This window comes from Theobroma cacao, chromosome 1 (assembly GCF_000208745.1).
Source record: "Theobroma cacao cultivar B97-61/B2 chromosome 1, Criollo_cocoa_genome_V2, whole genome shotgun sequence".
In the NCBI taxonomy this organism is placed as follows: domain Eukaryota; kingdom Viridiplantae; phylum Streptophyta; class Magnoliopsida; order Malvales; family Malvaceae; genus Theobroma; species Theobroma cacao.
The window spans coordinates 32,565,363-32,588,469 of NC_030850.1; the positions used below are offsets into that span (position 1 = coordinate 32,565,363).

A 23,107-nucleotide genomic window follows, 5' to 3' on the forward strand; every position below is an offset into this window, starting at 1 on the left:
GCAAATTTGGCCATAAATCCTAAAATTTACAATAGATTAAAATTTCCAACTGCAATTAGCGTGTACATAATTATTTTTATATTTGATGATTGCAATCACAATTATTTTCACTGTAGTGGTTCTAGTCAAAGATTGATCATCAATAAATTATTCTTTTGACAAGAAAAATGTTGCCTTATTAACAGACAGAGACTAATGGACAGAGGCATTGAGGTAGCAAGAGCTATTGGGAAATAGAAAGTTGGGACAGCAATTGATACAGAAGACGCCTATCAGCCAAATCATAATGCGACAAATGCATAAGGCGTGTGCCACTAGCTACTCTCCTGACGTGAGGCCATGTAATCAAACTATGAAGCAATGGAAGGCGCTTGCCACCAGTTTTATCTTTGCTCCGTAATTCTCTCCATAAAAATTCAATATACGGAAAAGTATGACTTTTCAAACTCAATTCATCTTTTATCCTATGAATTTCACTTTCTCAATCTAAGATTATTTGAATAAAAATATTTATATTAAAAGTTTGATTGAAAAGTTTGAACATTTATACAGAAATATGGTACTAATAATTATCTGCCATATATGCTGATAAATATATATATAAGAAATTATTATGTTATTAACATGAATATTAATGTTATATTCTATACATATATATAATAATAAAGATTATTTTTTTGAATTAATTTTAATTTAAAAATATAAATAAAACACTAGAATCACTTTAAACTTTTATAATTTTGAAAAGTACATGTGCATGGGAGCAAAAATTACTCCTTTCAAATAATTAACAAAAAGAAAAAAATCAATACTAGAATTAAGGTATATGTATATATAATACTTTAAAAAATCTTCAACTATTTAAAAAAAATTAAATAAGTTTTTGTTCTTCTGTTATGTTCAATTAAGTTATTATATTTTATTTTAAAACAAATAAGATTTTACTACTAATGGTTAACTAACTGTTATTAATTAAAATATCACACTTAAACATTTGACTAATTGATTAGTGTATGGCCTCCTACTTAAAGAGCAGAATTTGAATCTACTTCCCCAAATAAAAAAAATTATTATTAATTAAAATTTCACTTATCATTTTTATATCATATAGCATTGATACGGCACTAACATGAATGATGAAAAATGTCATATGACTATATCATCATGCCACATTATCATCTATTATAACATATTAATATGTCATGTTAATATTTTGTGATAGTAAATGACAAGTGATAATTTGACTAATAATAATTAATTATAAGGGTTTAGAGCTTAATTAAACGTAATAGAATAATAAGGATCTGTTTGAATTTTCTTAAATAATTGACAAAAAAATTTTAAGTGTTAGTTATATATTTATATATATAAAGTAAAATAGGTTCTCAAATGTGTTTCTAAGTTAACTTATTCAATATACAATATATTGGATAAGGAACTTGTTTAATAACGTTCGTACATGAGGTGGCGATAGTGCGGACGTGGAGATCTAGTAAAGACAAAAAATATTTGAAAAAAGAGAGACTTTGTATATATGTTTTGTCTAAATTTAACAGAGCATCCTCGTCAAACGCTTGTCTCAAACCACAAATTCTACCTTACATATATCCACTGCAAAACCAGACAAGCCATTCAATTTTAACGTCCATTACCATGCAAGAACCCTAATTTTAGACGTTCCATTTTGCTATAAAACCCGCCATGCATAATCCTTGCCATCAAGCAACAAAGCAAAGGCAGAAGGGAAGTGCGCTTTCCAATAAAAGTCTTTCTCCCGCCCGAGTCCCTTCAAGTTGATTGGGAATCGGATCGTGTGCTATATTGGCCAAAGCCAGCCGGAGGGAGATCCTTAAAAAAACAAAAATCTAAAAATAGTGGCTGAAAAAGGAAAAAATTAGCAAAGATGATGGGTAAAGTAGTTGTTTCGGGGATTTCCATCATTCTTGTGGTGGGAGTCGTCATTGGAGTTGTTGCTGTGGTTCATCGCAACGGCGACGATAAGGCCGACTTGTCTCCACAGATGAAGGCCGTGTCCAACTTCTGTTCATCTACTGATTATCAAGAAGCCTGCAAGAAGACCCTCAGCTCTGTCAACAGCACTGATCCCAAAGATTACGTTGCCCAGGCTATCTTAGCCTCTCAGGAAGCAGTGAAGAAATTCTTCAACTATTCTGACTCCCTGATCGTTCAGGCCAAGAACGATAGCCGAACAAAGATGGCCTTGGATGATTGTAAGGAGATGATGGACTACGCCATTCAGTCCCTCCAGGCATCGTTCTCCGAGGTGGGTGATGGTGAATTGCGCAGCATCAATGACCGCATAGCCGATCTCAGGACCTGGTTGAGCGCTGTTATCTCATACCAGCAGTCATGCTTGGATGGTTTCGAACCGGAGACCACCATGCATCAAACCATGACAACCGGTATTGCTGATGCTAGCGAACTCACAGCCAATGCCTTGGCAATTGTGACAAAGTTGTCCGACATTCTTTCCAAATTCGGTCTCCAGTTGGCTATTCCTACCACCCGTAGGCTTCTTTCTGTTGAGAAGGATGGCTATCCCTCATGGTTCTCGGCTGCAGACCGCAAGCTTTTGGCTAGGATTGATAACCGCAACTTGAGACCAAATGCTGTTGTGGCTAAGGATGGCAGTGGCCAGTTCAGGACCATTGCTGCTGCCCTTGCTGCCGCTCCTAAGAATTCCAAGGTCCGACATGTGATTTATGTCAAGGCTGGAATCTACAACGAGTACATCACCGTGGACAAAAAAACTACCAACATCCTCATGTATGGTGACGGCCCAAGAAAGACCATTGTCACTGGCCACAAGAACTTCGTTGATGGCACATCCACCTGGCAGACTGCCACTTTCTGTAAGTTTCTAACACTTAGGACCATGAATTCATCATAATTCTCCTCAATTAATTTTCTTATATATATAATTCCATATTTTTTTAATGGTACAGCCGCTATTGGAGATGGTTTCATTGCCAAATCCATGGGATTCCAAAACACTGCTGGTCCTCAAAAGCACCAGGCCGTGGCTCTTCGCATCCAATCCGATAAGTCAGCCTTCTTCAACTGCAGAATGGATGGCTACCAAGACACCTTGTACAATCAAGCCAACCGTCAGTTCTTCCGCAACTGTGTCATCTCTGGCACCATTGACTTCATCTTCGGTGACTCCCCTACCATTATCCAGAACTCACTGATCATCGTCAGGAGGCCAATGGATAATCAACAGAACACAGTGACTGCACAGGGCAAGACCAATGCGCATGAGAACACTGGTACCGTGATCCAGAACTGCAGGATAGTCCCCGAGCAGAAGCTCTTCGCTGACAGGTTCAAGATCCCAACATACTTGGGCAGGCCGTGGAAGCAATACTCTACAACTGTTATCATGGAGTCCACCTTGGGAGACTTCATTCAGCCTGCTGGATGGTTGCCCTGGGCTGGAAGCAATTTTCTCAACACTCTCTACTATGCTGAGTACAACAACCGTGGCCCTGGTGCTAACACCGCTAAGAGGGTTAACTGGAAGGGTTACCACAGGATTGACAGGCGGACTGCAATGAGATTCACTGTTCAATCCTTCCTTTTGGGCCGTGAGAATTGGTTGCCCGCCACTGGCATTCCTTTCACAGCTGGCTTGAGATATTGAACACATGTTAATGAAGAAAATGTGGAATGAGAGTCCAAAAAACATAAAGAAAAGAAAAGAGATCAACTGCACAAAAACCTACATAGAGAGAACTTTATAGTGGTCGCTAGCAAATGGAGGCGCATCTCATCTCATTTTGATTTTCCTTTTGTAAGTTTATGTTTAGGGATCTCTTTCAGGGCTCTTACGTCCGTCTTTGTCTTTGTTGTGGTATGGTAATTCTTTTATTGATCCAAAAAATAATAATAATAAAACACACAAGAAGCTCATAATTCAAATAGTATATTTCCATATTATAAACATGTCAATTAATACTCTCTATCTTTTCTTCTAATCATATTATCTACATCCTATATATGGACAATAGTAATTACTATATATGCAGTGCTATCTGTAATCTCTTTACCACAAGCTTCTCTTCAAGGTTTTAGCTGAAATTTTAACGTCCAAAATTGACAAGTGAAACGTTAATTTGAAAAAAAGAGTTTTTGCTGTAGTTTTAGTTCCACCATTGATGGTCAAGTTGTATCTTTGCTTGTTATTCCAAGTTTTGAAAATATAGCTAGGAAATTTTCTTCATGATAGTCTAATTTACTTCCAACTGAATGAAAATACTTTATGCTATTATTCAATTTTTTTTTTTAAAAAAAAAATTATGTAGGCTTGTGTAAATATATATAGTGTCCTTGGGCTCTAAATTTCTAATTCCGACATGGCTTTAGCTTCGTTAGCTTGGGTTTCTGACTCTTACCCAGTCGTATAGCAAGACTGGGCCGCCTGCTGCTCGCCTTCATTTTCCAAAACTCAAATGGGCCTTTCTATTATGGGGGCTTCCAAAACGCACCGGTTTGCTGCATGCGTAGCAATTCCAAGTTGCAGCGCCGGAAACACGTTCGCACGAGCCGTAGCAATTCTTCCACCGAGAAGTGGAGAAAGAAAGAGCTCAGCAATTGATAAAGAAGAAAAAAAATGAGAAGACTGAATCGAACGTTTATTTGGTGGATCAATTCGTCGAGGCAACTTCAACTAGCAAAATCAAATGCCAATCCTTATAATCAAAGATCGTTTCTTCTACCCGAAATTGTCAACAGTACTCTCTCGTTTTCTCGGTATTATTCCACCGGTAAGCCTTTTTATTTCTTAGTTTCTTTTTCAGACAAAAAAAAGAGTTGTTTTCGAGTAATTGAAATAATATTTTGGGTTTGGGCAGAGCTGCAACCTCAGCTTTCAACTGATCTTCTTAAAATCATGGAGCAAAGATTATCCGCTATTGAGCATAGGAGTGCTTATCTCGAGAATCTCATGAACCGGGTAGTTTATTTTTTTATTCTTTTTTTAATGGTTTTTAATTTCTTCTATTTTGAATTTGTTTTCATAATTAAGCTTGTTCGTGTTGATTGAAGACAGCCAGAAGCCTCACCGGCAGAGTATTCAAAGGCTAACAAAGAGCTTCGAAAACTTAAGGACTCAATGGAACTTATCAATGAGCTGAGAACCAAACAGAAGGTATACTTTTGTCTTCATTTTCTGTCTTTGACTATTGTTCTGTCTTCCAATTTGTCTAAATCGAAGAATGAACTTTTTGTCTACCTTGTGATGGTATCGTTTATCTTGTTTACTTCCGTAGTTTTGCTAATCTAAGTCTTTCACTTAAGTTGGTGTGTTGATAATATAATTATATACTATGGGGTTCTTTGTGCGTTATCCTAATGCTTTCTCTAGTTGCTATTATTATGCTATTTTGTCCAATGAGGACGCTGTTTTAGGCTTTCCTTTTTCTTTTAACGTAGGAGATTGAGGTTTGAGGTCATTGATGGCTGAATGCCCTTCTTTTTTCTTTTTACATAGGAGATAGATGGTTTGAGGTCATTGATGACTGAATGCCTGGATGATAAAGACATGCTTGATATGGCAACTGAGGATTTGGGTCAGGCTTTGGAAGAAGAGAAAAGGCTGCAAAACTTGCTGCTCAAGTCATTACTTCCTAGGGATGATGCTGATGAGAGGGACTGCATTTTGGAGGTGAGAGCAGGTAACAAAGTGTATGTGATTGACACTTGAATGCGGGTTGTTGTCATTGTTTTTGTTCATTATTTCCCCCCCCCTCCCCCTCCCTTTTTCTCCCACTTTGTAGTATTGTATTTGACAAAAAAGTTTGATCAGGAACTGGTGGGGAGGAGGCTTCTTTGTTTGCAATGGATGTGTTTAAAATGTAAGTCAGTACAGCATCGTCTGTCTGTGAATCGCAAATTTTGTTTAGAAGCTGATTATCTGAGAATTGTTTCCTTTCATGGGCTACAACAGGTATGAGAGGTACTCACATAAGAAGGGTTGGAAGTTTGAAGTGGTAGGTATAACAGAGTCTGATCTGAAAGGATATAAGGTATGTCTTCCATCTTTTATTGAGTGTTTTATTTATCTTATGTCTGATTTTAGATGGTTTCTGGTTGCTTGTTCAACTTGTACATTTGCAGTCTATAGATAGTGTCTTGGTCATTTTTAAAGTTTTTGGGATTAACTTGTGGAGTTTATCTTGTGTCTGCATCACAGAACTTTGACTTCTTCTTCTCCTAACCAGGAAGCTAGTGCAGCAATCTCAGGAGCTGGTGTTTATGGGAAACTTAAATTTGAGAGTGGAATTCACAGAGTTCAGGTTTCATTTCTGACTCTTTAACATGTAATATATTGCTTAAAGCATAAGTTACATGGAGTTTTCTTTTGGCAGCGTGTTCCTGTGACAGAGAAGTCTGGACGTATCCACACTAGTGCTGTATCAGTTGCTATTCTCCCTCAGGCTGATGAGGTGCTTAAGGATACAAATTTGTGTTTCATCAGTGGTTCTTTTTTCTGTTTGAAAGAGTTTGAGATTTATTTAGTTGAGAGTTTTTGTCGAGTGCTCAGACTGCTTATAGTAGTTTGCTTTCACCTTAATATTTGACACTCTTACAATCTTATTTTCTCTGGTACAAGTTTTTAATTACTATATCCTTTTTGCCTGCTTTGATTGATGTTCATGTTGGGTATCTGCAGGTAGATGTCCAGTTAAGGAATGAAGATTTGAGAATTGATACTTACAGGTCTGGTGGTTCTGGTGGACAACATGCAAACACCACCAACAGTGCTGTTAGAGTCACTCATTTGCTCACTGGTATAACAGTATCTATACAGGATGAACGATCGCAGCATATGGTAAAGAGCATTCAAATGTTGTGGTTTTGCATTCTTTTGTCCTAAGATCTTTTGAACAAAACTTCATTTTTTAACCCATAGTTTCTGATTGTTATTGCCAAGGCTGACTTGTTAATTTTGCAGCCTTTCCTGGTTTTTTTTACCCTGGAGTGATCCTATATGTTTCAAAATGATCCAATCATGGACAATAAGTTTTTCATTTGAAAAGTTAATGATGCATGCTTGCTTTTAAATTTATATTGCTAAGCCCTACATGCTAGTATCAGCTTTTTGTCAATTTTACTGCTCCACTATCTTTAGAAACTAACATGCTTATTAGTCCTTAGGATTACACTTTTAACAGTTAGAACCTGAACCTGGAGGTCTTAGGTTTGAATCTTGGGATGTGAGATAATTATATCCATTTGTGTAGTTCAAAGCTCAATAGGTTTCTGCATGTATCAATAGAGAAAATAAGCTTTGCGTGAATGGCTAGGTATCTTCTCTGCTGACATGATTGCATCCATGTCTAGTCTTTGTAACTAGCTGAATACTCTCATATATATTCCATATTTTCAGTCTCTTAAGTAAAGTATGTGAGCTATGGGTTTTTAACCTGAAAGCATTGAAATATGAATTTGGATGGTTTTCTAACAGTATTATGCCTCTTATCATCCTTGCTTATACTCTTCTGGTGCTTCCCGTAACTTTACCTTGTTCTCCCCTTTTGCTTGAATAATAGAACAAAGCCAAAGCACTTAAGGTGCTTTGTGCAAAGCTGTATGAATTGGAGAGGTCTAGGATTCAGATGAGCCGATCAAAACTTAGATCTCAACAGGTATGGGCCTACTATGAGATGAAGATTTAGTTATTTTGTTATTGTTTATCTACTTTGTTCCAGATGATCGGATACTGATCGCTTTGAAGTATGAACAGATTGGTAGTGGGGACAGATCTGAGCGCATTCGAACCTATAACTTTCCTCAAGGGCGTGTGACCGATCATCGTGTTGGCATCACATATCATGCAATAGATGATGTGATGCAGGGAGAGAATCTGGATATCTTTGTTGATGCTCTTCTTTTGCAACAGGAAATGGATGCAATTGCATCGTTCAGGTCTGCTCAATGACCTTGTTTTGGTGGTCGTGGTGTCTGGCAAGTTGCAGATTTTTTTTTTTCCATTAATCATCATTTTCTAGCATGAAAGTGGTTGGATTTCACGTTATACTTTTTGGCTTATTATTTTTTGTTCTCTTGCAATTTGGACCTGTAGAATATTCTACTTCTTATTGGGAATCCATGTGTTAACACAGAGAGGCCTTTATACTTCCATGACATGTGTCATCGCCTGTTGTGTCTCTTACTTGGTATCCTGGAAGAAACTACAAATTTATGATATTGCATACACAATTTTTTATGAACTTAGTTAGAGTTTAGATTTGTTTTGTAGGGGATAACTCCGTCACAATGTCCCCCGACCTGATAGTGCTTCTAATATCATTTTTCATACAAAAGCTGTGAGATTACTTTCTGAGTTAGTTTTGCAGCCCTCGGGCTCTGGAGTCATAGGAGCTACAACTTCTAATGCCAACAGTATTAATGTGAAATTTATCTTGTCAAAATCCAGGTTAGGAAATTGGCTTGTAAGTTTTGGGTCAGTAGTCTGTATTTTTCCCCTATTTTTGATCCATGACCCAATGGTTGTGTTTCATCTCAAAGGGTGTTGAGAGTCCCAGAAGATGATTTTTGTTCGAATAAGAAAATGCATATATGGATCTTACTGTTTTGAGGTGTCCCAAATATCTCTAAGCTTATTACAGGGGAAGGAGGGTTCTTGGAATATCTGTCAATTAGTCGCCTTTGCTGCCATCTTAGCCATTCGAGCAGAGTGACCCCACCTAGACACCGACCCTATATGAGCTGGTGAGATACCACTAATCGTGTTGCTTCCGCCCAAGAAAAGTAATGGCTCATGCCAGTAAACAGTCAGAAAGCTATGATTGCAATCCACCAGCTCCTTTAAGAAAAAACAAAGACGATAAAATCATATGATCAATTGCCTAGAATAAGTGTATAGTTTACCTTCAAAAAGAAATAAAAGCCTAAGACGAATATGACCGGATGAGATTGGTTGATGCGTGGACCGTGGGGTACGGCAGGCGGGTGTACTCTTTCCGCTCTTTTGGCTGAGATCAAGTTGGCGTGGAAAATGTTGCCACTTTTTTCTTCAATTGTTCACTATTTTCTGACCTAGAAAATAGGTAGTGGTGATTTTCTCGTAACAGTTGTTGAAAATGCATTTACGTAACCACTCACAATTGAATATATGACGATCTATTTTAAGGCTATAGGAGAAGCCCAGAGACATTGGTTCAAATCCCTTTGGGGTCCATTGTCCGGACCGAAGGAGACAGGTTAACACATCTATTAAAAAGCAACCTTACCCTAGGAAACTCCATAAATGCGAAATAAAAAAGAAGAAGGAAAAGTTGGTTTGGATCAGATTTCACTGCCCACGACGGTGTCCAATCAGGCAAAAACTAGTGAGATAAAAAAATGTTTTCCTTCTGCAACCAAGTCTTTTCCACCCATTAAAAAGTCCTTGAAAATGACCCAGGTCTGAACTGTAAATTGCTTGGAAACCTGGAAATATCAGGCAAGGTGTGATCCTACCCTCAAAAGTCTCTTTCTTTAGTTTCAAGGTAGAAATTTGGAAAAACGTGGAAAAGATTGATTGGGTTAAGATAAAATCATGTTGGATTCTTTTCCCTTTGTTGGTTTAAATTACTTTAAAATTGCATGCAATGCTACCTTTCCGGATCTAACAACATTAAGAATCCGATGCTAGACTTGGAGGAAAGTGGCATTCTAGGTATTGCAAGATATGGTTAGTGAAGTCTGAAAGTTTTGTCTGTTTTTGACCTGCAGTTTTCCTGTTTTAGACCAGATGGATTAAATTTGTATATACTTTTATGTTGGGTTGATAAATCCTTTTTTTTACTATTTGATTGCCCATGGTTAGATCTACAACTAAGGAAAGCCCTGTTGTCTCTGACAAAAAGACTCCCTGGAAAAAACAAACAAAAAGGGTAGATTTGCTGCTCACAACAGATATCTGACACCCCCACCCAAAGGACAGGGGTGTTAGAATCTGGTCTAGAGAATCAAACAAGTCACCTAAAAAGATTCCTCTTCAGCTCTTCTTCTTCTTCTTCGATGAATCCTAGAATGGGAAGCAATTATTAAGTCTTCCTTATTTCCCTCAAAAGAGCCTTATCAATCAATCAAAGGAAAAGGTTTTTTCATAGGTGACGTATGGATAACTTTCCAAAAGTTTTGTGTGGGTGGAGCTGGGAGGAGAACAAGTTGTTTGAGCTGGCTCTAGCATTGGTTGATGAGCAACACCCAGATCGCTGGGAAGTGGTTGCAGCCATGGTTGGAGGGGAAAAAAGTGCCGAAGAAGTTGAGAAACATTATGTGATACTTTTGGAAGATTTGCAGTTTATAGAGTCTGGTAAACTGGACCATAAACTTGTCGAAGCTCAGTCTTGTATTCAAGTCGACTGCAATCAATCTGTATGCTGGACTGATGAAGATAACAAGTACGTAACTGTCTTTTTTGCCTCTCTTCTACCAATTCTTTATATTCTTTCCCCCTCTAGCCCATCATGTTTCATGAAACCTTTCTGGTCTATATTGATGATTGATGAATCATAACTCGTAATTCATTAGGATCATTACAATTTATAGCTAGAGCGGAAGTAAATTATAATCCTTGTTCATCTGAATTTGTTGGCTCTGGAAACTGTACAGTTTGCTCTGAGTGTTTTTGGGATTCAACTGATCAAGGAACTTGATTCACGCATGCGTAGACATCTGGGCTAATTCCCAGCTCAACCTTGACTTGGCCATTCATTAGGGACAAGTAGAAGAATCCTATTTTGCTATGCCTCTCAATCTAGGACCTTTCATTGTTTATACTTGCCTTTTATGTTCTGTTTTTTTTTCTTGTTGGCCTTTCCTCCATCATAATAGCCAATTTCATAGCAAATTATTTTTCTATTCTAATTCAGGATATATTCTCTTTAGCTAGCAGTGTAGGCCACCAGGACACTGGCTTTAAATTGAACATCATCTGCGGTGCTAAGAAAGATATCCAAAGAAATACCGACAAATTCTTTTTCGAAGTTTGTTTCTGGTTTTGTTCTGCTAATAGATGCAGAGTAAGCAATTTCAGCTCGAGTAACCCTCGGCACCAATCTATTCCTTAGCTGAAAGCCTGAAACAAAGTCAACTTCTAAAGGGTGCTTTCCCTTTTCCACTTTGTTTTCTGGCTTTCATTGTCTTTTACACTGTTATTCGAGTAAGCTTTAGATCAGGGTCTATAATCGGATGAATGATTCTGCTATTTATGCGATTCTACATCTTAAATGAAGGTTATCAATATCTTCATTTCTAGCAAGCCATTACCCATTTACCCTAGGCGATATAAAGTTTCAGATTCTGTATATTTCTGCCTAGTAAACATTGTTATGAAACTTAGTAGGTTGAAATAGTGTAATCTTTTCTGATTTTTGTAGTCTTTTTGCTAACGCAGCTTGCTGGTTCGATTGGACATAAGTTGATCTCCTGAGCTAGTTCTGGTTTATGAAAGCAGATTGGTTACTGGTGGCTGCCAGAACCCATGTCCCGGTAAGAATGCAGGGCATATTTAACAAGGCTGGTTGTTATTATTATTGTATCAATCCTAATGCTATATCCGCTGCTCCTAGATGTAATCAATCTCTTCATTATGAAACAGAAACTGTTGGAAAGATTTTTAACATTTCAATTTGTAGATAGTAGAAAATGGGTCTGGAGCCTTGTTTAATTGGAAGTTGAGTAGCATGATGTGTTAGGCTTATTTTTGCTGGCCTTTTAATGATTATGAGTACTAATCTTAATCACACTCAGAAACTTAGAACCATCTTCCGATGATCTAAAGTCTCCATCAGGGCACAGTGCCGGCAACGTCCAAGATCTGACTTGCTAGGAGAACTCTTTGCCACCACTCATTTACATTGCTTAATATGAACATGATTCTCTGCTTTTTCAAAGTCCATTAAAGTTGGTTACTTTTACCAGCATAATTATGCCACTCTAGCTGTAAATGAACTTGATTTCATTAGTCAGAGAAATTTCGGTATCCACAAGGATGATACTTTTTTCCGGGGGTATGTTCTCTGTATCATGAGATAGAAGAGGAGCTTGAAAGATTAGTTTTGTATTAATGTGTTTTATCATTATAAATTATTCTGAGCAAAGCGTAGCGTAACACCTGAGAAACTAATATCATTATTGCAGCCTTATCCAGTGAACTTTAAGCTGTGTGTGGCTTCTGCGTGCAAAGATTCCGGCATTATTGCCTGGAAAGAAACAATGACATGAAGATCAATCCGAGATCCTAATTTATCTTTGTTTCTCTTTGTAGAATGATCAAACTACAGAAATCTTCCCTTCCTAGCACATGAGATTGTATTTTACAATTACCTAATTGAGAAAGGAAAAATACATATATATTTTTTTTAAAAAAAAAACAGCCCTGCAATACTACACCCTTGTAAAGGGAATATCAATCTCAACGAAGAATTCATCTCTTCGTTTTCCATGTAGCACCAAATGCTTATGGAGTTATGGGACAAATTCAAAACAGGAATGGCAGCTTTGGCAAAACCGGAAATCATCTGTGCCTTCTATCTTCAGTCACTTAAAAGTAATAAGGCATGTAAGTGTTAATTGCATCGTTTTTCCCCTACCAATGGTGATCGTGGAAGAATAAGAACAAAGGCAATCAAGTTCTCAGAAATGCTTGCAAAATCACAATGCATTTTCCGTAATTAGTGAAACAATTAATCTCCAAGCTATGAAACGTTTCCAGCCAATTCTCCTCGCCTGATTCTGTCAATGACAAGTATGACTACAGGTTGCTAATGCTTGTTTTTATTACATTCCCATTTATGGTACAGATGTTGTATAAATGGAGTTAAGAATCGCTTCTTATTAATTATCTTGAAATTCTAAATATCGAGAGAAACTTCATTCAAAGGATAATGAAATGAATATATTCCAGAGTCATGCAAAAAATAAAATAAAATAAAATAAATAAATAAATAAAAGAAAAAAAATCTGCTGGACAAGGCGATCATGTTCACATCTGAAACCACTACCAGGAATCTAATGCCAGGTCACCAGATTTAGAAGGTGGGTCCACTTGGATTGAGAGAATAGTTTATCTTCAACAAAACAAAAGAAAATGTACAATAAGGGAGAAAAGGAGCTGGGGTCGGGTGGGGGGGTGGAGGTATAGCTAACCACGTTTATCTTGGCTTCTTGTTAAATGTAGCTGTCATGAACCTGGATCTGAATTCAATCACTTGGTTATTACTTATTATAACAAAACAGGGAAAGAATAATCCCAAAAATAATGAAGATGAAAAAAGAGGGAGGAGAAAACGGAAGAGGCAGAGCCAGGGAAGAGGCAGTGCATGGGCGGATCGACAACAGAAACCTGTTGGTAGATTCATCCATGCTCAGCCTGTTCCCTGTCTTTGTCTGTCTCTCACATCTTTCTCGCTCTCTCCCTATTGACTTTTACCTCACTTTCTTGCAATCACCTTGTTTCAGTGTATCTGTCAAAGCCCTAAAAAACCTGGCACTTGCACAATGACCTCTGGGCTTAGGTCCCCATCCTTCTTTTATGACAAACTCATCAAGTCATAATACACTTTTCAGCGACCAAGAAACTTGGTTCTGAGCCTACGCTGTCATATGAGCTATTTATGCTACAAACCCAAAAGGATTACAGTACAAAATGTACTATAAAATTCTCGTTGGACAAATTGACTCTGTACTAGCAACTTTGAGTGCTAATTGTAAATACAAGTTCTTGAGTATTTCCGGTAGGACGAATGTGTACTGCCCTTCTGCTGGTACTACTGTCATATTCTCCAATGACACTGATACTTTACCCTTACCCGAAAAATGAATAAAATATGTCAGTATTTAAAGAACTGAACGAGCATGTCCACGGAATCTTTGTATAAATAGATTCAGGTTATCATGTTGTGGATTTCAAATCGTATGTTCCATGTAATCATGAAAGCCGAGTAAGTATGGGTGGATCTGGTAGGAGAGATGTGTATTCCAGTACTATCCTTTTTCAGGCAGATGCAGCAAAACAAGAGAAAATCGATTGAAAAGAGGAGAAATTGGTTTATTTAAGCCAAAGAGATTGAGGTCTTGGTTTAACTTGGAAAGGGTAGCTGGTGGTGGAAATCAGATGAAATGTCGCCTCTCGATCTAAGAAATCGACAACTAGAATGAGGCTGAGCAACCTCAACCACCAAACCAACCCAAATAAGAAAAGTCAGCAATCCTTCTATGAAAATCAGATGTACATTCTGTGATTATGATTAAATAAAAGGAAATTGGGACTCGTACAAGTTTATTGTAGTTTTTCCCCCGTCTTTTCCCCGCTGAAAGTCTCTTGGGAGGCGATCTGGGAGGAGGGTATCGTCGAAGCCTACAGATATGAGCCTTTTGAGCTTATTAAATATTGGATGGTCGAATTACTTACCAATTAAGGGACCAAAAACAAAAAAAAAAACAGGAGGCTACATAGAAAACCTTCAAAGAATCCAACTCAGCAATCTATACCAACATATTGAGACCAGTAAAAAGAATACACCATTCTTGAAAATTATAAAGAAGAAAATGGCTTTATCACCAAAAAACATACTTCTGATTGATAACTATTGGCAATGCTAATGTTAGATGAACATGGGTGTCCCACCCAAAATTGTGAGGCCCGCCAATACTTGTGTTACATTTCAATGGGGTTAGGCATTTCTAACTTATTCCATCCCCAACTCCCAAGAGAGTATCTGCAGTTATATTACATCCCCTCAGGAACACTAGTGCGACTATGAAAATATACGGCATGTTGCTCTATTATGTCCAGCTCCTTGGCACTTGCTGCAATGCAGAGGCCGCTTAAAGGGTCCTTTATGTCTATTTCGTATCCTTCTCTTCTTAGGAGGGCCAGAGGCAGGATAGAGAGGAGGAGGGCGTACTTCAATTTTTGAAGATTTCTTTTGCACTGGCCTATCTGCTGTTGCAACTGGATATATGGAGTTTGAATATGTCAACCGGAAAGCATCAACTGTATAGTACTCGGAGCAATAATCATATAAACTCCTTTCTGACCACTGAAGGACAGCAACAGCATGGCAACACGGAAACCCTTTCAATTGCCATTCCCTGCAGCTACAGTCCCAGAGATCAATGTTCACTACATCCATTGCACCCAAACTGTCACAGACCTCAAAAGTGCTCGCGTGTGATACTGACACTTTAAGCATGTTAGCTTTCAGAATATCTTGCTGTAATTTATACTCCACGAGGGGAGTTAATTTTGTCAACCACTGACCTGAATCTGAAAGCTGAGTTTTCACCAACTCCATCATCTTATGGCAGATAGTCTCAATCAATTTAACAATTGGTAAGACTGGAAGTTCAGTTACCCAAGTGTAAAATGTCTCAGCAACATCTGCTTTAAAGTGTCCGTATCGTGAACCATGAAAAAGAGCATTTGCCCAGTGTTCAGGTCCACTTTGCAAGATCCATTCACAAGCCTCAAGTGAAATATTTCTGATGTTCTCAATACACTTACTGAATCCATCAAGTGTGGTTGCACAAGCAGCATCATAGAAATGCGTGACAATTACTTGAAGTACTTCTTCAGTATATAAGATATCTAGATCCTTTTTTAATTTATCAGTCAGACGACGGAGACAATAACTATGGTGCGAATTCTTAAATATCATGGAAATAGGCTTTTTAAACCCAATCTGTCTATCTGCCACAAATGTTAGTGGTTGGAATGTTGAAATTGCAGATTTTAGTTGCACCAAAAACCAATGCCAATTATCATCATTCACAACATCAACTACAGCAAATGCAACAGGGAAAACGCCGTCATTTCCATCCAAAGCTGTAGCAGTCAGCAGCTGAGACTGATAGTTCGATTTTATGGTCATAGTGTCAAGGAAAAGAAGGGGGCGGCAACCATTCTTGAAACCATGTAATGAAGCTTGAAAGGAAACAAATAGACGATGGAAGCTTAAGTCCTCCCTGGTGAATAGAGTTGCTATGCTACCTGGATTGTTCTCTACCATCTGCTTAACTAGACTAGGTAATTGATTGTAACCCTCTTCATATGGAACTTGATGCTTCTCCTTGACAGTCTCTACTCCACGCCATACCTGTGAATATCTTGCTTTAAATCCATAATCCTGAAGAATTTCATCAGCAATTTCTCTCGGTTTAGCATCTGGGGCATCTCGCAACTTTTCCTTTACAAGAATTTTGACCAACTTACTAGAGACCTGGGGACATCTAGCAGAACTTTTTCCTGCTCCGCAGCTATGAGTTTCACTCATCTTTTTAATTAGAAACAACTTTGTGGTGGACAACCTTGCAGCTTGAATGCTCCAAGGACAGCCTTCAGCTTTGCAAGTCGCAATCACATACCTAGCATTATTGGTCTTAAAGGTATACTTAAAGCCATGAGCTATGGAGAATCTATTCAGAGCAACACGGAAATCATAAACATTATTGAACTGCTGATCCAGACCAGTTAAGCAATTTTCCCAAGATTTAACAAGTTTCTGCAGCCCATTATCCTTATCGTTAGGAGCTTCAGGGGTCAAGTTATTGGGATGGTTCATATCTCTGGAAACAGAAGCAATAGAAGCCAACCAATCAAGTTGCTCAGTGTCTCCAGAAACAGAAGCAGGATGAGTAAAACTATCAGGAGAAGTCACAGGCTCATCCACCATTCTGGACCTGCAATGATAAGAATCCATTTACACCATATAGTTTACAAGGGTGATGCAAAATAACAACATGGATGAACCCTAGTATTGGACCTAGTTGCCTCAATGATATTAGCATGATGACGAAGTTAGCTATAACCACAAAACATATTATTTATTCCACATAGGAAACAACATAATTCTTCATCATCCAAAAATTGCGAAGTTCATACTACCTACTGTGGGACATTGTCAACTGGTCACTCATTTGATTCACATTTGTTAAGACATAAACATCCACGGTTGCAGAGTTTCCATGAAAATCCAGCAAGTGTTGCAGGTCTTGATCGTTGGAAATTGTGATGATCGTCTTATTGTTGTGAGGAAGGAAATATTTAATGGTGAAGGAATCAGGATCAGACTTCCACATCTCTGCCACTTCTGCCTTCAGCTCATCAAATTTGCTATCAGTGTTTATTCTGATAGCATGAGCATCTCCGCCAGTATATGACAACGAACCATCACTACTTGGTGTAAACTTTCCTCCCGACTGGCAGACAGCAATAAGCTTTCCCTTAGCCATGCCTTTGCCAGCAATATAAGAAAAACAGAACCTAAAAGAACCCCTCCACCTGTGCAAAAATGAATAAGAAGAAGGTGGAAGATTAGAAAATGTAAATAAATCCAAAAAAAAAAAATTGCACATATTCAGCTTAAAACAAGCTCAAATCATGTAGAATTAAGTTTTGAAAAAAAAAAAACACTTAGATTTTGCAGGATTTTCATGTACAACCCACTAAAATCTACTGTAAAATGCCAACTTGCAAACAAAGTAAGAGTTTTCATTGTCAAAAAAAAAGAGGAAAACAAAAACCTTCCTTTGCCAAAAATAAAAAACAAAAAGAAAGAAAAGAAAGGAAGAGTTTTTAATGGAAATCGAAAAAATAAGCACAAATATTAGTCTCAGCTTGTAAACTAAATAAAATAGATTACAAATTAAAAAAAAAAAAACCCTATTTTCAGAGTTAAGAGAAAGCCGTTACCTTCTTAAAGATTAAAAACCCTAATTCCAAGATCGGCTTAGAAGCGCATTTGCAATGGGGTTGACGGAATAGAATTTCCATCTTCGAATAAGTTTTTGGCCAAATTTTGGTTTGATTTTTCTTCTTGTTTCTTTTGGAGGGCAATTTCGGAGGGGAAATGATCGCCGATCGGCAGTACCATGTGACATCATCATGGGACATCATCTGTAGGAAGTGTGTGGGGTTCATCATGGGCCGTTTCCAGACCTCGTTTGAAGGATAAAGAGGAGTGGGTCTGGGCTTTAAGACTATTACAAAACGTTAACCGAGCTGGGCCACGAGTTAAGCCTGGATTGGGCATTTGAAGTCCTTGGCACAACCTTCTTTTTTTTTTTTTTCTCTCTTTTATTAAATAAAAGTTCTTGGTATAATTTAATTTGTAGTATTTCATATTTAGACGGAAAGGTGCAAAGCAATTAGTTTAAAGCGTGAGGGCCTGCACTTGCTCTAGCTGTAATGCATCATCTCGGCGTCAATTTTGGCTATATCCCGTGATAGCTTGTACAACTGTTATGTGTGTGTTTTGAGAGGAAAATTTTGGTACAATTTAGATGCTTCAGCCAAATCCACATGGTAGGACCCCTAGCATGATTATGTTATGGTCCACAACTTTATGTGAACTTTTGTCAAAAAGTGCCCATAATTGGAATTTGGAAACCATCAAGCTCCTATCAGATTGTCATATGGTATTAGTGGGGGTTGAGGGGGACCTTTGTTTTTATGTCTGGACATAGTGGATGTTCAGGTTGGTTAGTCAATATCTAAACAAAAGGCATCCAAGATTGCTGCAATCAAGCCATTTCTTAAGCAAAACTCAACCTCAAAATCATTTCAAATATGTCAAAAACTATGCAGTTAATAAATTATTGACTATGAAACCTGGAATCTGATGACATGGTGATTCGACAAGGTAACGAAATGACTATATTTCAAGGATTAGTAAAGCATGCCCTTGGAACTTGGTTGCCTCCTATATCCTTGCATTCTTAAAGAATCGGTATCAGAAATGCTCCTACTATACCCTGTTTCTTTCTTGTGCTATTTCTAATCAGCTAAAAATAATGAAAATAAAAGGAACCAAAAGGTGAAGGACTGAATCAAAGAATCATGTGAGAAGAACGTCGAAGTCGCTGATGTCCCATTCTGCCACTTCATCGTTGTCACTGACAAAAATTTCTGTACCCATGTCGATAGATGTCCATATTCTTTTAGCAGGAGGGGTACCTGGATCCTGAAATTGAACAAGAGCCATAAACCATTAATTATTTAGTAGTAACACATTCTAACATGAGTTACACGGATTAATCAAACAATCACCTGATAGAAGTAGAGTCTGCTGGCTAGACCGCCGGTGTCAAGCGTCCAAGTTCTTGGATCCCCAATCCATCCATCACCCGGTTTGGTTGGGTAGCCATATTCACCCCATATGGGGTGAGGCAGCAACTGAACTAGTTCTTGTGCCTGCGGATTGCTATAAGGATCACAAATGCTAACAGGTTTCTCCAAGTATTTACCATTGCCAGGAGCACAGTAATAGTGATAAGCCCCATATGGGAAATTCTTAGTGTCATTCCTGTAAATCTTTTTGTCGTCTGGAGTAATATGCCATGGTGGACAGTTAATCAAATGATCCTTGCTGCACCAAGCTGCAGTATCAGGGTTGATGATCATCTCACTGTATCTTGTAACGTCTGTGGTCACATCTCCATCACAAGGCTGACCATTGTTCTTCCAGCAGCTGCCGATATCTATGAGGTAGAACTGGCTCTTGCTTCCTCCTCCTTGTTTCACATCCAAAGTTATCCTGACTTTAAAATCAGCGGATTGTGGGAGCTGAAAGCAAATCAAATTTGTTTACTCTTTCAAAGTGAGAATATGGGTATCAAAAGATATTCAAATATAAACGCAGACCAAATCACAGTTATAGCCCCCACCGTCGTCTTATTAAGAAAACTAATCGTATGACCTTGTTGATCTTCATTGAATCTGTTTCAAGGCCTGTCAACTCAGTACCAGTTCAACCAATGTCCAGTTAACGCACAAAGTAAGGACATGGATTTGGTACGAATTAGTTGTAAAGTAATTAAGATGTCTGATTTTAATTTCTAATAAAGACGGTAAAAACTAATTATTCATGTCTTGACCAACAACATAGTTAGGCCAGAAATTGAATCATCCGTGATTAATATTGCAGTAACAAAATTTGCCTCCCAAATAATGATATCTTTCACTCACCTGCCCTATGACTGGTTCTTTCAAGAAGCCAGAAATTACAGGACTACATTTTTGTCCTCGAGAATTTTAGAGCACCATGGTTAGACCTTTTCGTTTTCTTTTCTTCCTCCAAACCAGGGAAGGGGGTAATTAGGCAAAATTTAGTGTCAGAAAAAGATGGGAGACTAGAATAATCTTCATTTTTGTTAGGCAAACAAAATCAATATTAAAAAATTTGTGAATGGGATCATAAACTAATTAACCAACTAAAGCAATACTTGTTCCAAAGAGTTTCGACTTACAGTTTTGAGCATTCCTCTTGTGTCATAATGGTACCCTCCAGAGTATCCTTTAGTTGCATCAGCTCTGAGGTAGAGCATCAACCATGGATACTTCTTTGTAGTCCTGACCTTATGCTTAAAGACCCAACTTCCAGAACCAAGTTTCTTCTCCCAAATCACCTCATAATAGGAGGTATTATCACCAAGTCCTCTCCCAATATCAGCATCCAAATCATAAGTTCCATTGAACCATCCTCTCATTGTACCATCAGCTAAGAGTTCTGTCGGTTGATGATTAAAAGTGGGCTGATTCATGCACCCTTCTCCAAAGCAAGGAAACCTATCTGTAGTAAAAGGAGGTACCACTTTCCCATTTTCAGGACACAAACCGGTCCTTGTGTCCATGTTGCCATTTTTTAGCATAACCATCCAATATTGCCATGGCTCTGAGCCGTTTTCTGCAACTTCACATAAAGAACCCAAATATAGCTCCTTCTCAACGGCATAAAGATCTGGGCTGTTCAGTGCTTCAGGACTCAATCCTTTGAATGGTTGGCCTACCGAAAGTCTGTTATCAGCCTCTGATACCTTGTGTATCAGAGTTGAATCTGCCCCATTTACAAGAATAATTATTAGATCAAATACTAAATAACTGTCACATGCAATAGAAATTATATTCTTTTGTTAGGTAGTTCGTACTAATCAGAATAGTAGTTTGTGTTTTACTACACCCATTTTGATAAAATCGTACTAAACTCTAAAAAAGATAGTTCTATTTCATTACAGACTTGACGTATCGTAAAAGATTTAATAAACATGAGAAACTTGGAAGAAAATCCCAGTTCGCTTTACTGTATGTTTTTAAGTTATGCTGGTACTTACTAACAACATCAAAACAATCAGCAGCTCTGGGGCTCCCCATGCCAGGAGCTTCATAGCCGACTTCATTGCAGAAGTTCCAAGCCTCAAAGGCCACTCTCAACCCATCTCTTTTCATTCCTGGATCACCGACTGCTGAGATTTCTGCTTCGGCATTTTCCACTGACTTCCCAAGTCTACCACTAACTGTCCACAAGAGCAAATTTACCCACAGAAACATCATATGCAATGGCAACGACTTCTCCATGGCCTTTCCCATGGTACTCTGCCTTTTCAAAAAGAAATCAAAGGGAAAAAAAAATCGCTCCCAGCTGAGTCGTTGCGATCTTTTATGGTTCGTTATTCCCCTGTAGGGTAACAGGTATATATAGAGATTTTAAAAGGGTGGGGTCTGAGGTTGCATCATTTATCAGGTAAGGTTGAGCTTTTGCCTCGTAACAAATTAAAGGATCACTAGATTTTATTTTATTTTATATTTTTAAAGATTTATATCACTAGTATTCTTATACATTAGTTTTAACTTTGATGTTATCCTTAACCACGTCTTTAACGGCCTAAGATCCTTGGTTCCTTGCTACCCTGACTTCCTGTTGCTCTATAGCCGAAGCAGGTAGATCACAGCTACCCTTCAGATTTTAACTTTCAAAAGTAGTTCCCTTTCAAGTAAACTCTAGGCCATCTGGTCCCAGCACAATTAGTTACGAGTGGGGCTCGGTCAAAAAGCCCAACAGCCAAATGAAGAACAAGAAAGCAAAAGAAAATGCCTTTTTTTTTTTTTTATCGATAAATTTGAAGATTTTTACCCAATTAAACTTTCTATAAATATCTTGAATACTATCTTAAATAGACAATCTGCTCAACCTTCTTGCCAATATTAATCATTTATGTTAATGGTGAGAATTATCGTAATGTAGGTTGAAGCACATCTTGACTAGTGATGAAGAATAATCCCATCTTACTCTTAATCTTGTACAGACTAAACATGATAAGAGGAAAAAGATTGTCTTATCCTAGTCTTAGCATTGCACACACATCTTATCATTTTACCCTTTCCATCAAATGATAGGTATTAGGTACCAAACCCAATTATCCTTTCCATAAAAGGATCAGGTAACGTTATTTATTATTTGTTATTATTAAGTAAAACAAATAATGAATACAAAGTGCAAACGGCTAATGCCGACTATGATGGACATTTGGCTAGCTATATGTTCCCCACAACTGACATAGCTGAGTCCTACGATACAGAGGCAAGCAACATAAATAAGGCATATAGTGTGACCACCGTCATCTTTTTTCTTTCTACAGGACTGTCCCTATCTGCACATACAAGACAATTATGGTTATGACACCAGAAACGAAAATGACCATTCCTCCACAAGCAGCTTTCTTATTTTAAATTGTTGACGGCTCCTTTTCCTTTATTTGTTCCTCAACTTTGAACCAATTGATAAATTGAGCAAGTTCCTTACTGTGGACGAGGATAGGAACTAGCTAGGAAAGGAAACTTTATTGTATGAAATCAATGAGTTAAGATACTTATATAAATTATTTAGTTAAAGTTAGATTATAATATCTTAATTGGAGTTAAATTATGGATAGTTTAATTAAAATTAGACTGTGAATAAAGTTAAAATTAGCTTTATATTACATACACAAGTTAGGACAATTTAGATTTTTATGTATCGTATATAGAGTTATATAATGTAAGAAAATTTTTTTTAACCTATGTATTGAGAAATCTAATTTATATATATATATATATATCTCCTAATCTTATTCATAGTTAACTCATTTTGTAATCTAACTAGATAATAGTATTGTATTACAATTCTAATTAAATAAGTATAATTATTATAACATAATTAATAAAGAGAAAATTGTGAGAAATGACATTTCTTGATAAAAATATTTTAAAAGTAACTATCAAAATAAATTTAACTATTTTTAGTCATATTTAATT

At 37.5% G+C, this 23,107-nt stretch overlaps 5 protein-coding genes across 8 annotated transcripts; 3 read left to right on the top strand and 2 right to left on the bottom strand.

Moving 5' to 3' along the window:
• Positions 1,735-3,944, top strand: LOC18613795 (pectinesterase). Its single transcript, XM_007051208.2, has 2 exons — positions 1,735-2,873; positions 2,967-3,944. The coding sequence occupies exons 1-2, from the start codon at positions 1,904-1,906 to the stop codon at positions 3,662-3,664; spliced, it is 1,668 nt and encodes a 555-aa protein (XP_007051270.2). The 5' UTR covers positions 1,735-1,903; the 3' UTR covers positions 3,665-3,944.
• Positions 4,509-8,166, top strand: LOC18613796 (peptide chain release factor 1). 2 transcript variants are annotated; one of them, XM_007051209.2, is made up of 11 exons: positions 4,509-4,787; positions 4,875-4,975; positions 5,072-5,170; positions 5,513-5,696; positions 5,828-5,876; positions 5,969-6,047; positions 6,243-6,317; positions 6,390-6,467; positions 6,695-6,853; positions 7,575-7,670; positions 7,769-8,166. In XM_007051209.2, the coding sequence occupies exons 1-11, from the start codon at positions 4,634-4,636 to the stop codon at positions 7,961-7,963; spliced, it is 1,269 nt and encodes a 422-aa protein (XP_007051271.2). In that variant the 5' UTR covers positions 4,509-4,633; the 3' UTR covers positions 7,964-8,166. The 2 variants fall into 2 exon arrangements, with proteins under 2 accessions (XP_007051271.2, XP_017985490.1); XM_018130001.1 differs by having other exon boundaries at positions 4,513-4,787; positions 5,068-5,170.
• LOC18613797 (protein RADIALIS-like 3) lies at positions 9,661-11,737 on the top strand. The gene is made up of 2 exons (XM_018114294.1): positions 9,661-10,436; positions 11,432-11,737. Exons 1-2 carry the CDS (start codon positions 10,150-10,152, stop codon positions 11,457-11,459), a joined length of 315 nt encoding a protein of 104 aa, XP_017969783.1. The 5' UTR covers positions 9,661-10,149; the 3' UTR covers positions 11,460-11,737.
• On the bottom strand, positions 14,501-17,919 carry LOC18613798. 3 transcript variants are annotated; one of them, XM_007051211.2, is made up of 3 exons: positions 17,732-17,919; positions 16,925-17,320; positions 14,501-16,719 (listed from the first exon to the last, which is right to left on the bottom strand). In XM_007051211.2, exons 2-3 carry the CDS (start codon positions 17,269-17,271, stop codon positions 14,796-14,798), a joined length of 2,271 nt encoding a protein of 756 aa, XP_007051273.2. In that variant the 5' UTR covers positions 17,272-17,320; positions 17,732-17,919; the 3' UTR covers positions 14,501-14,795. The 3 variants fall into 3 exon arrangements, with proteins under 3 accessions (XP_007051273.2, XP_017969758.1, XP_017969759.1); XM_018114269.1 differs by lacking the exon at positions 17,732-17,919 and having other exon boundaries at positions 16,803-17,309; XM_018114270.1 differs by lacking the exon at positions 17,732-17,919 and having other exon boundaries at positions 16,929-17,144.
• LOC18613799 lies at positions 18,570-21,499 on the bottom strand. The gene is made up of 4 exons (XM_007051214.2): positions 21,148-21,499; positions 20,287-20,873; positions 19,088-19,603; positions 18,570-19,001 (listed from the first exon to the last, which is right to left on the bottom strand). Exons 1-4 carry the CDS (start codon positions 21,401-21,403, stop codon positions 18,876-18,878), a joined length of 1,485 nt encoding a protein of 494 aa, XP_007051276.1. The 5' UTR covers positions 21,404-21,499; the 3' UTR covers positions 18,570-18,875.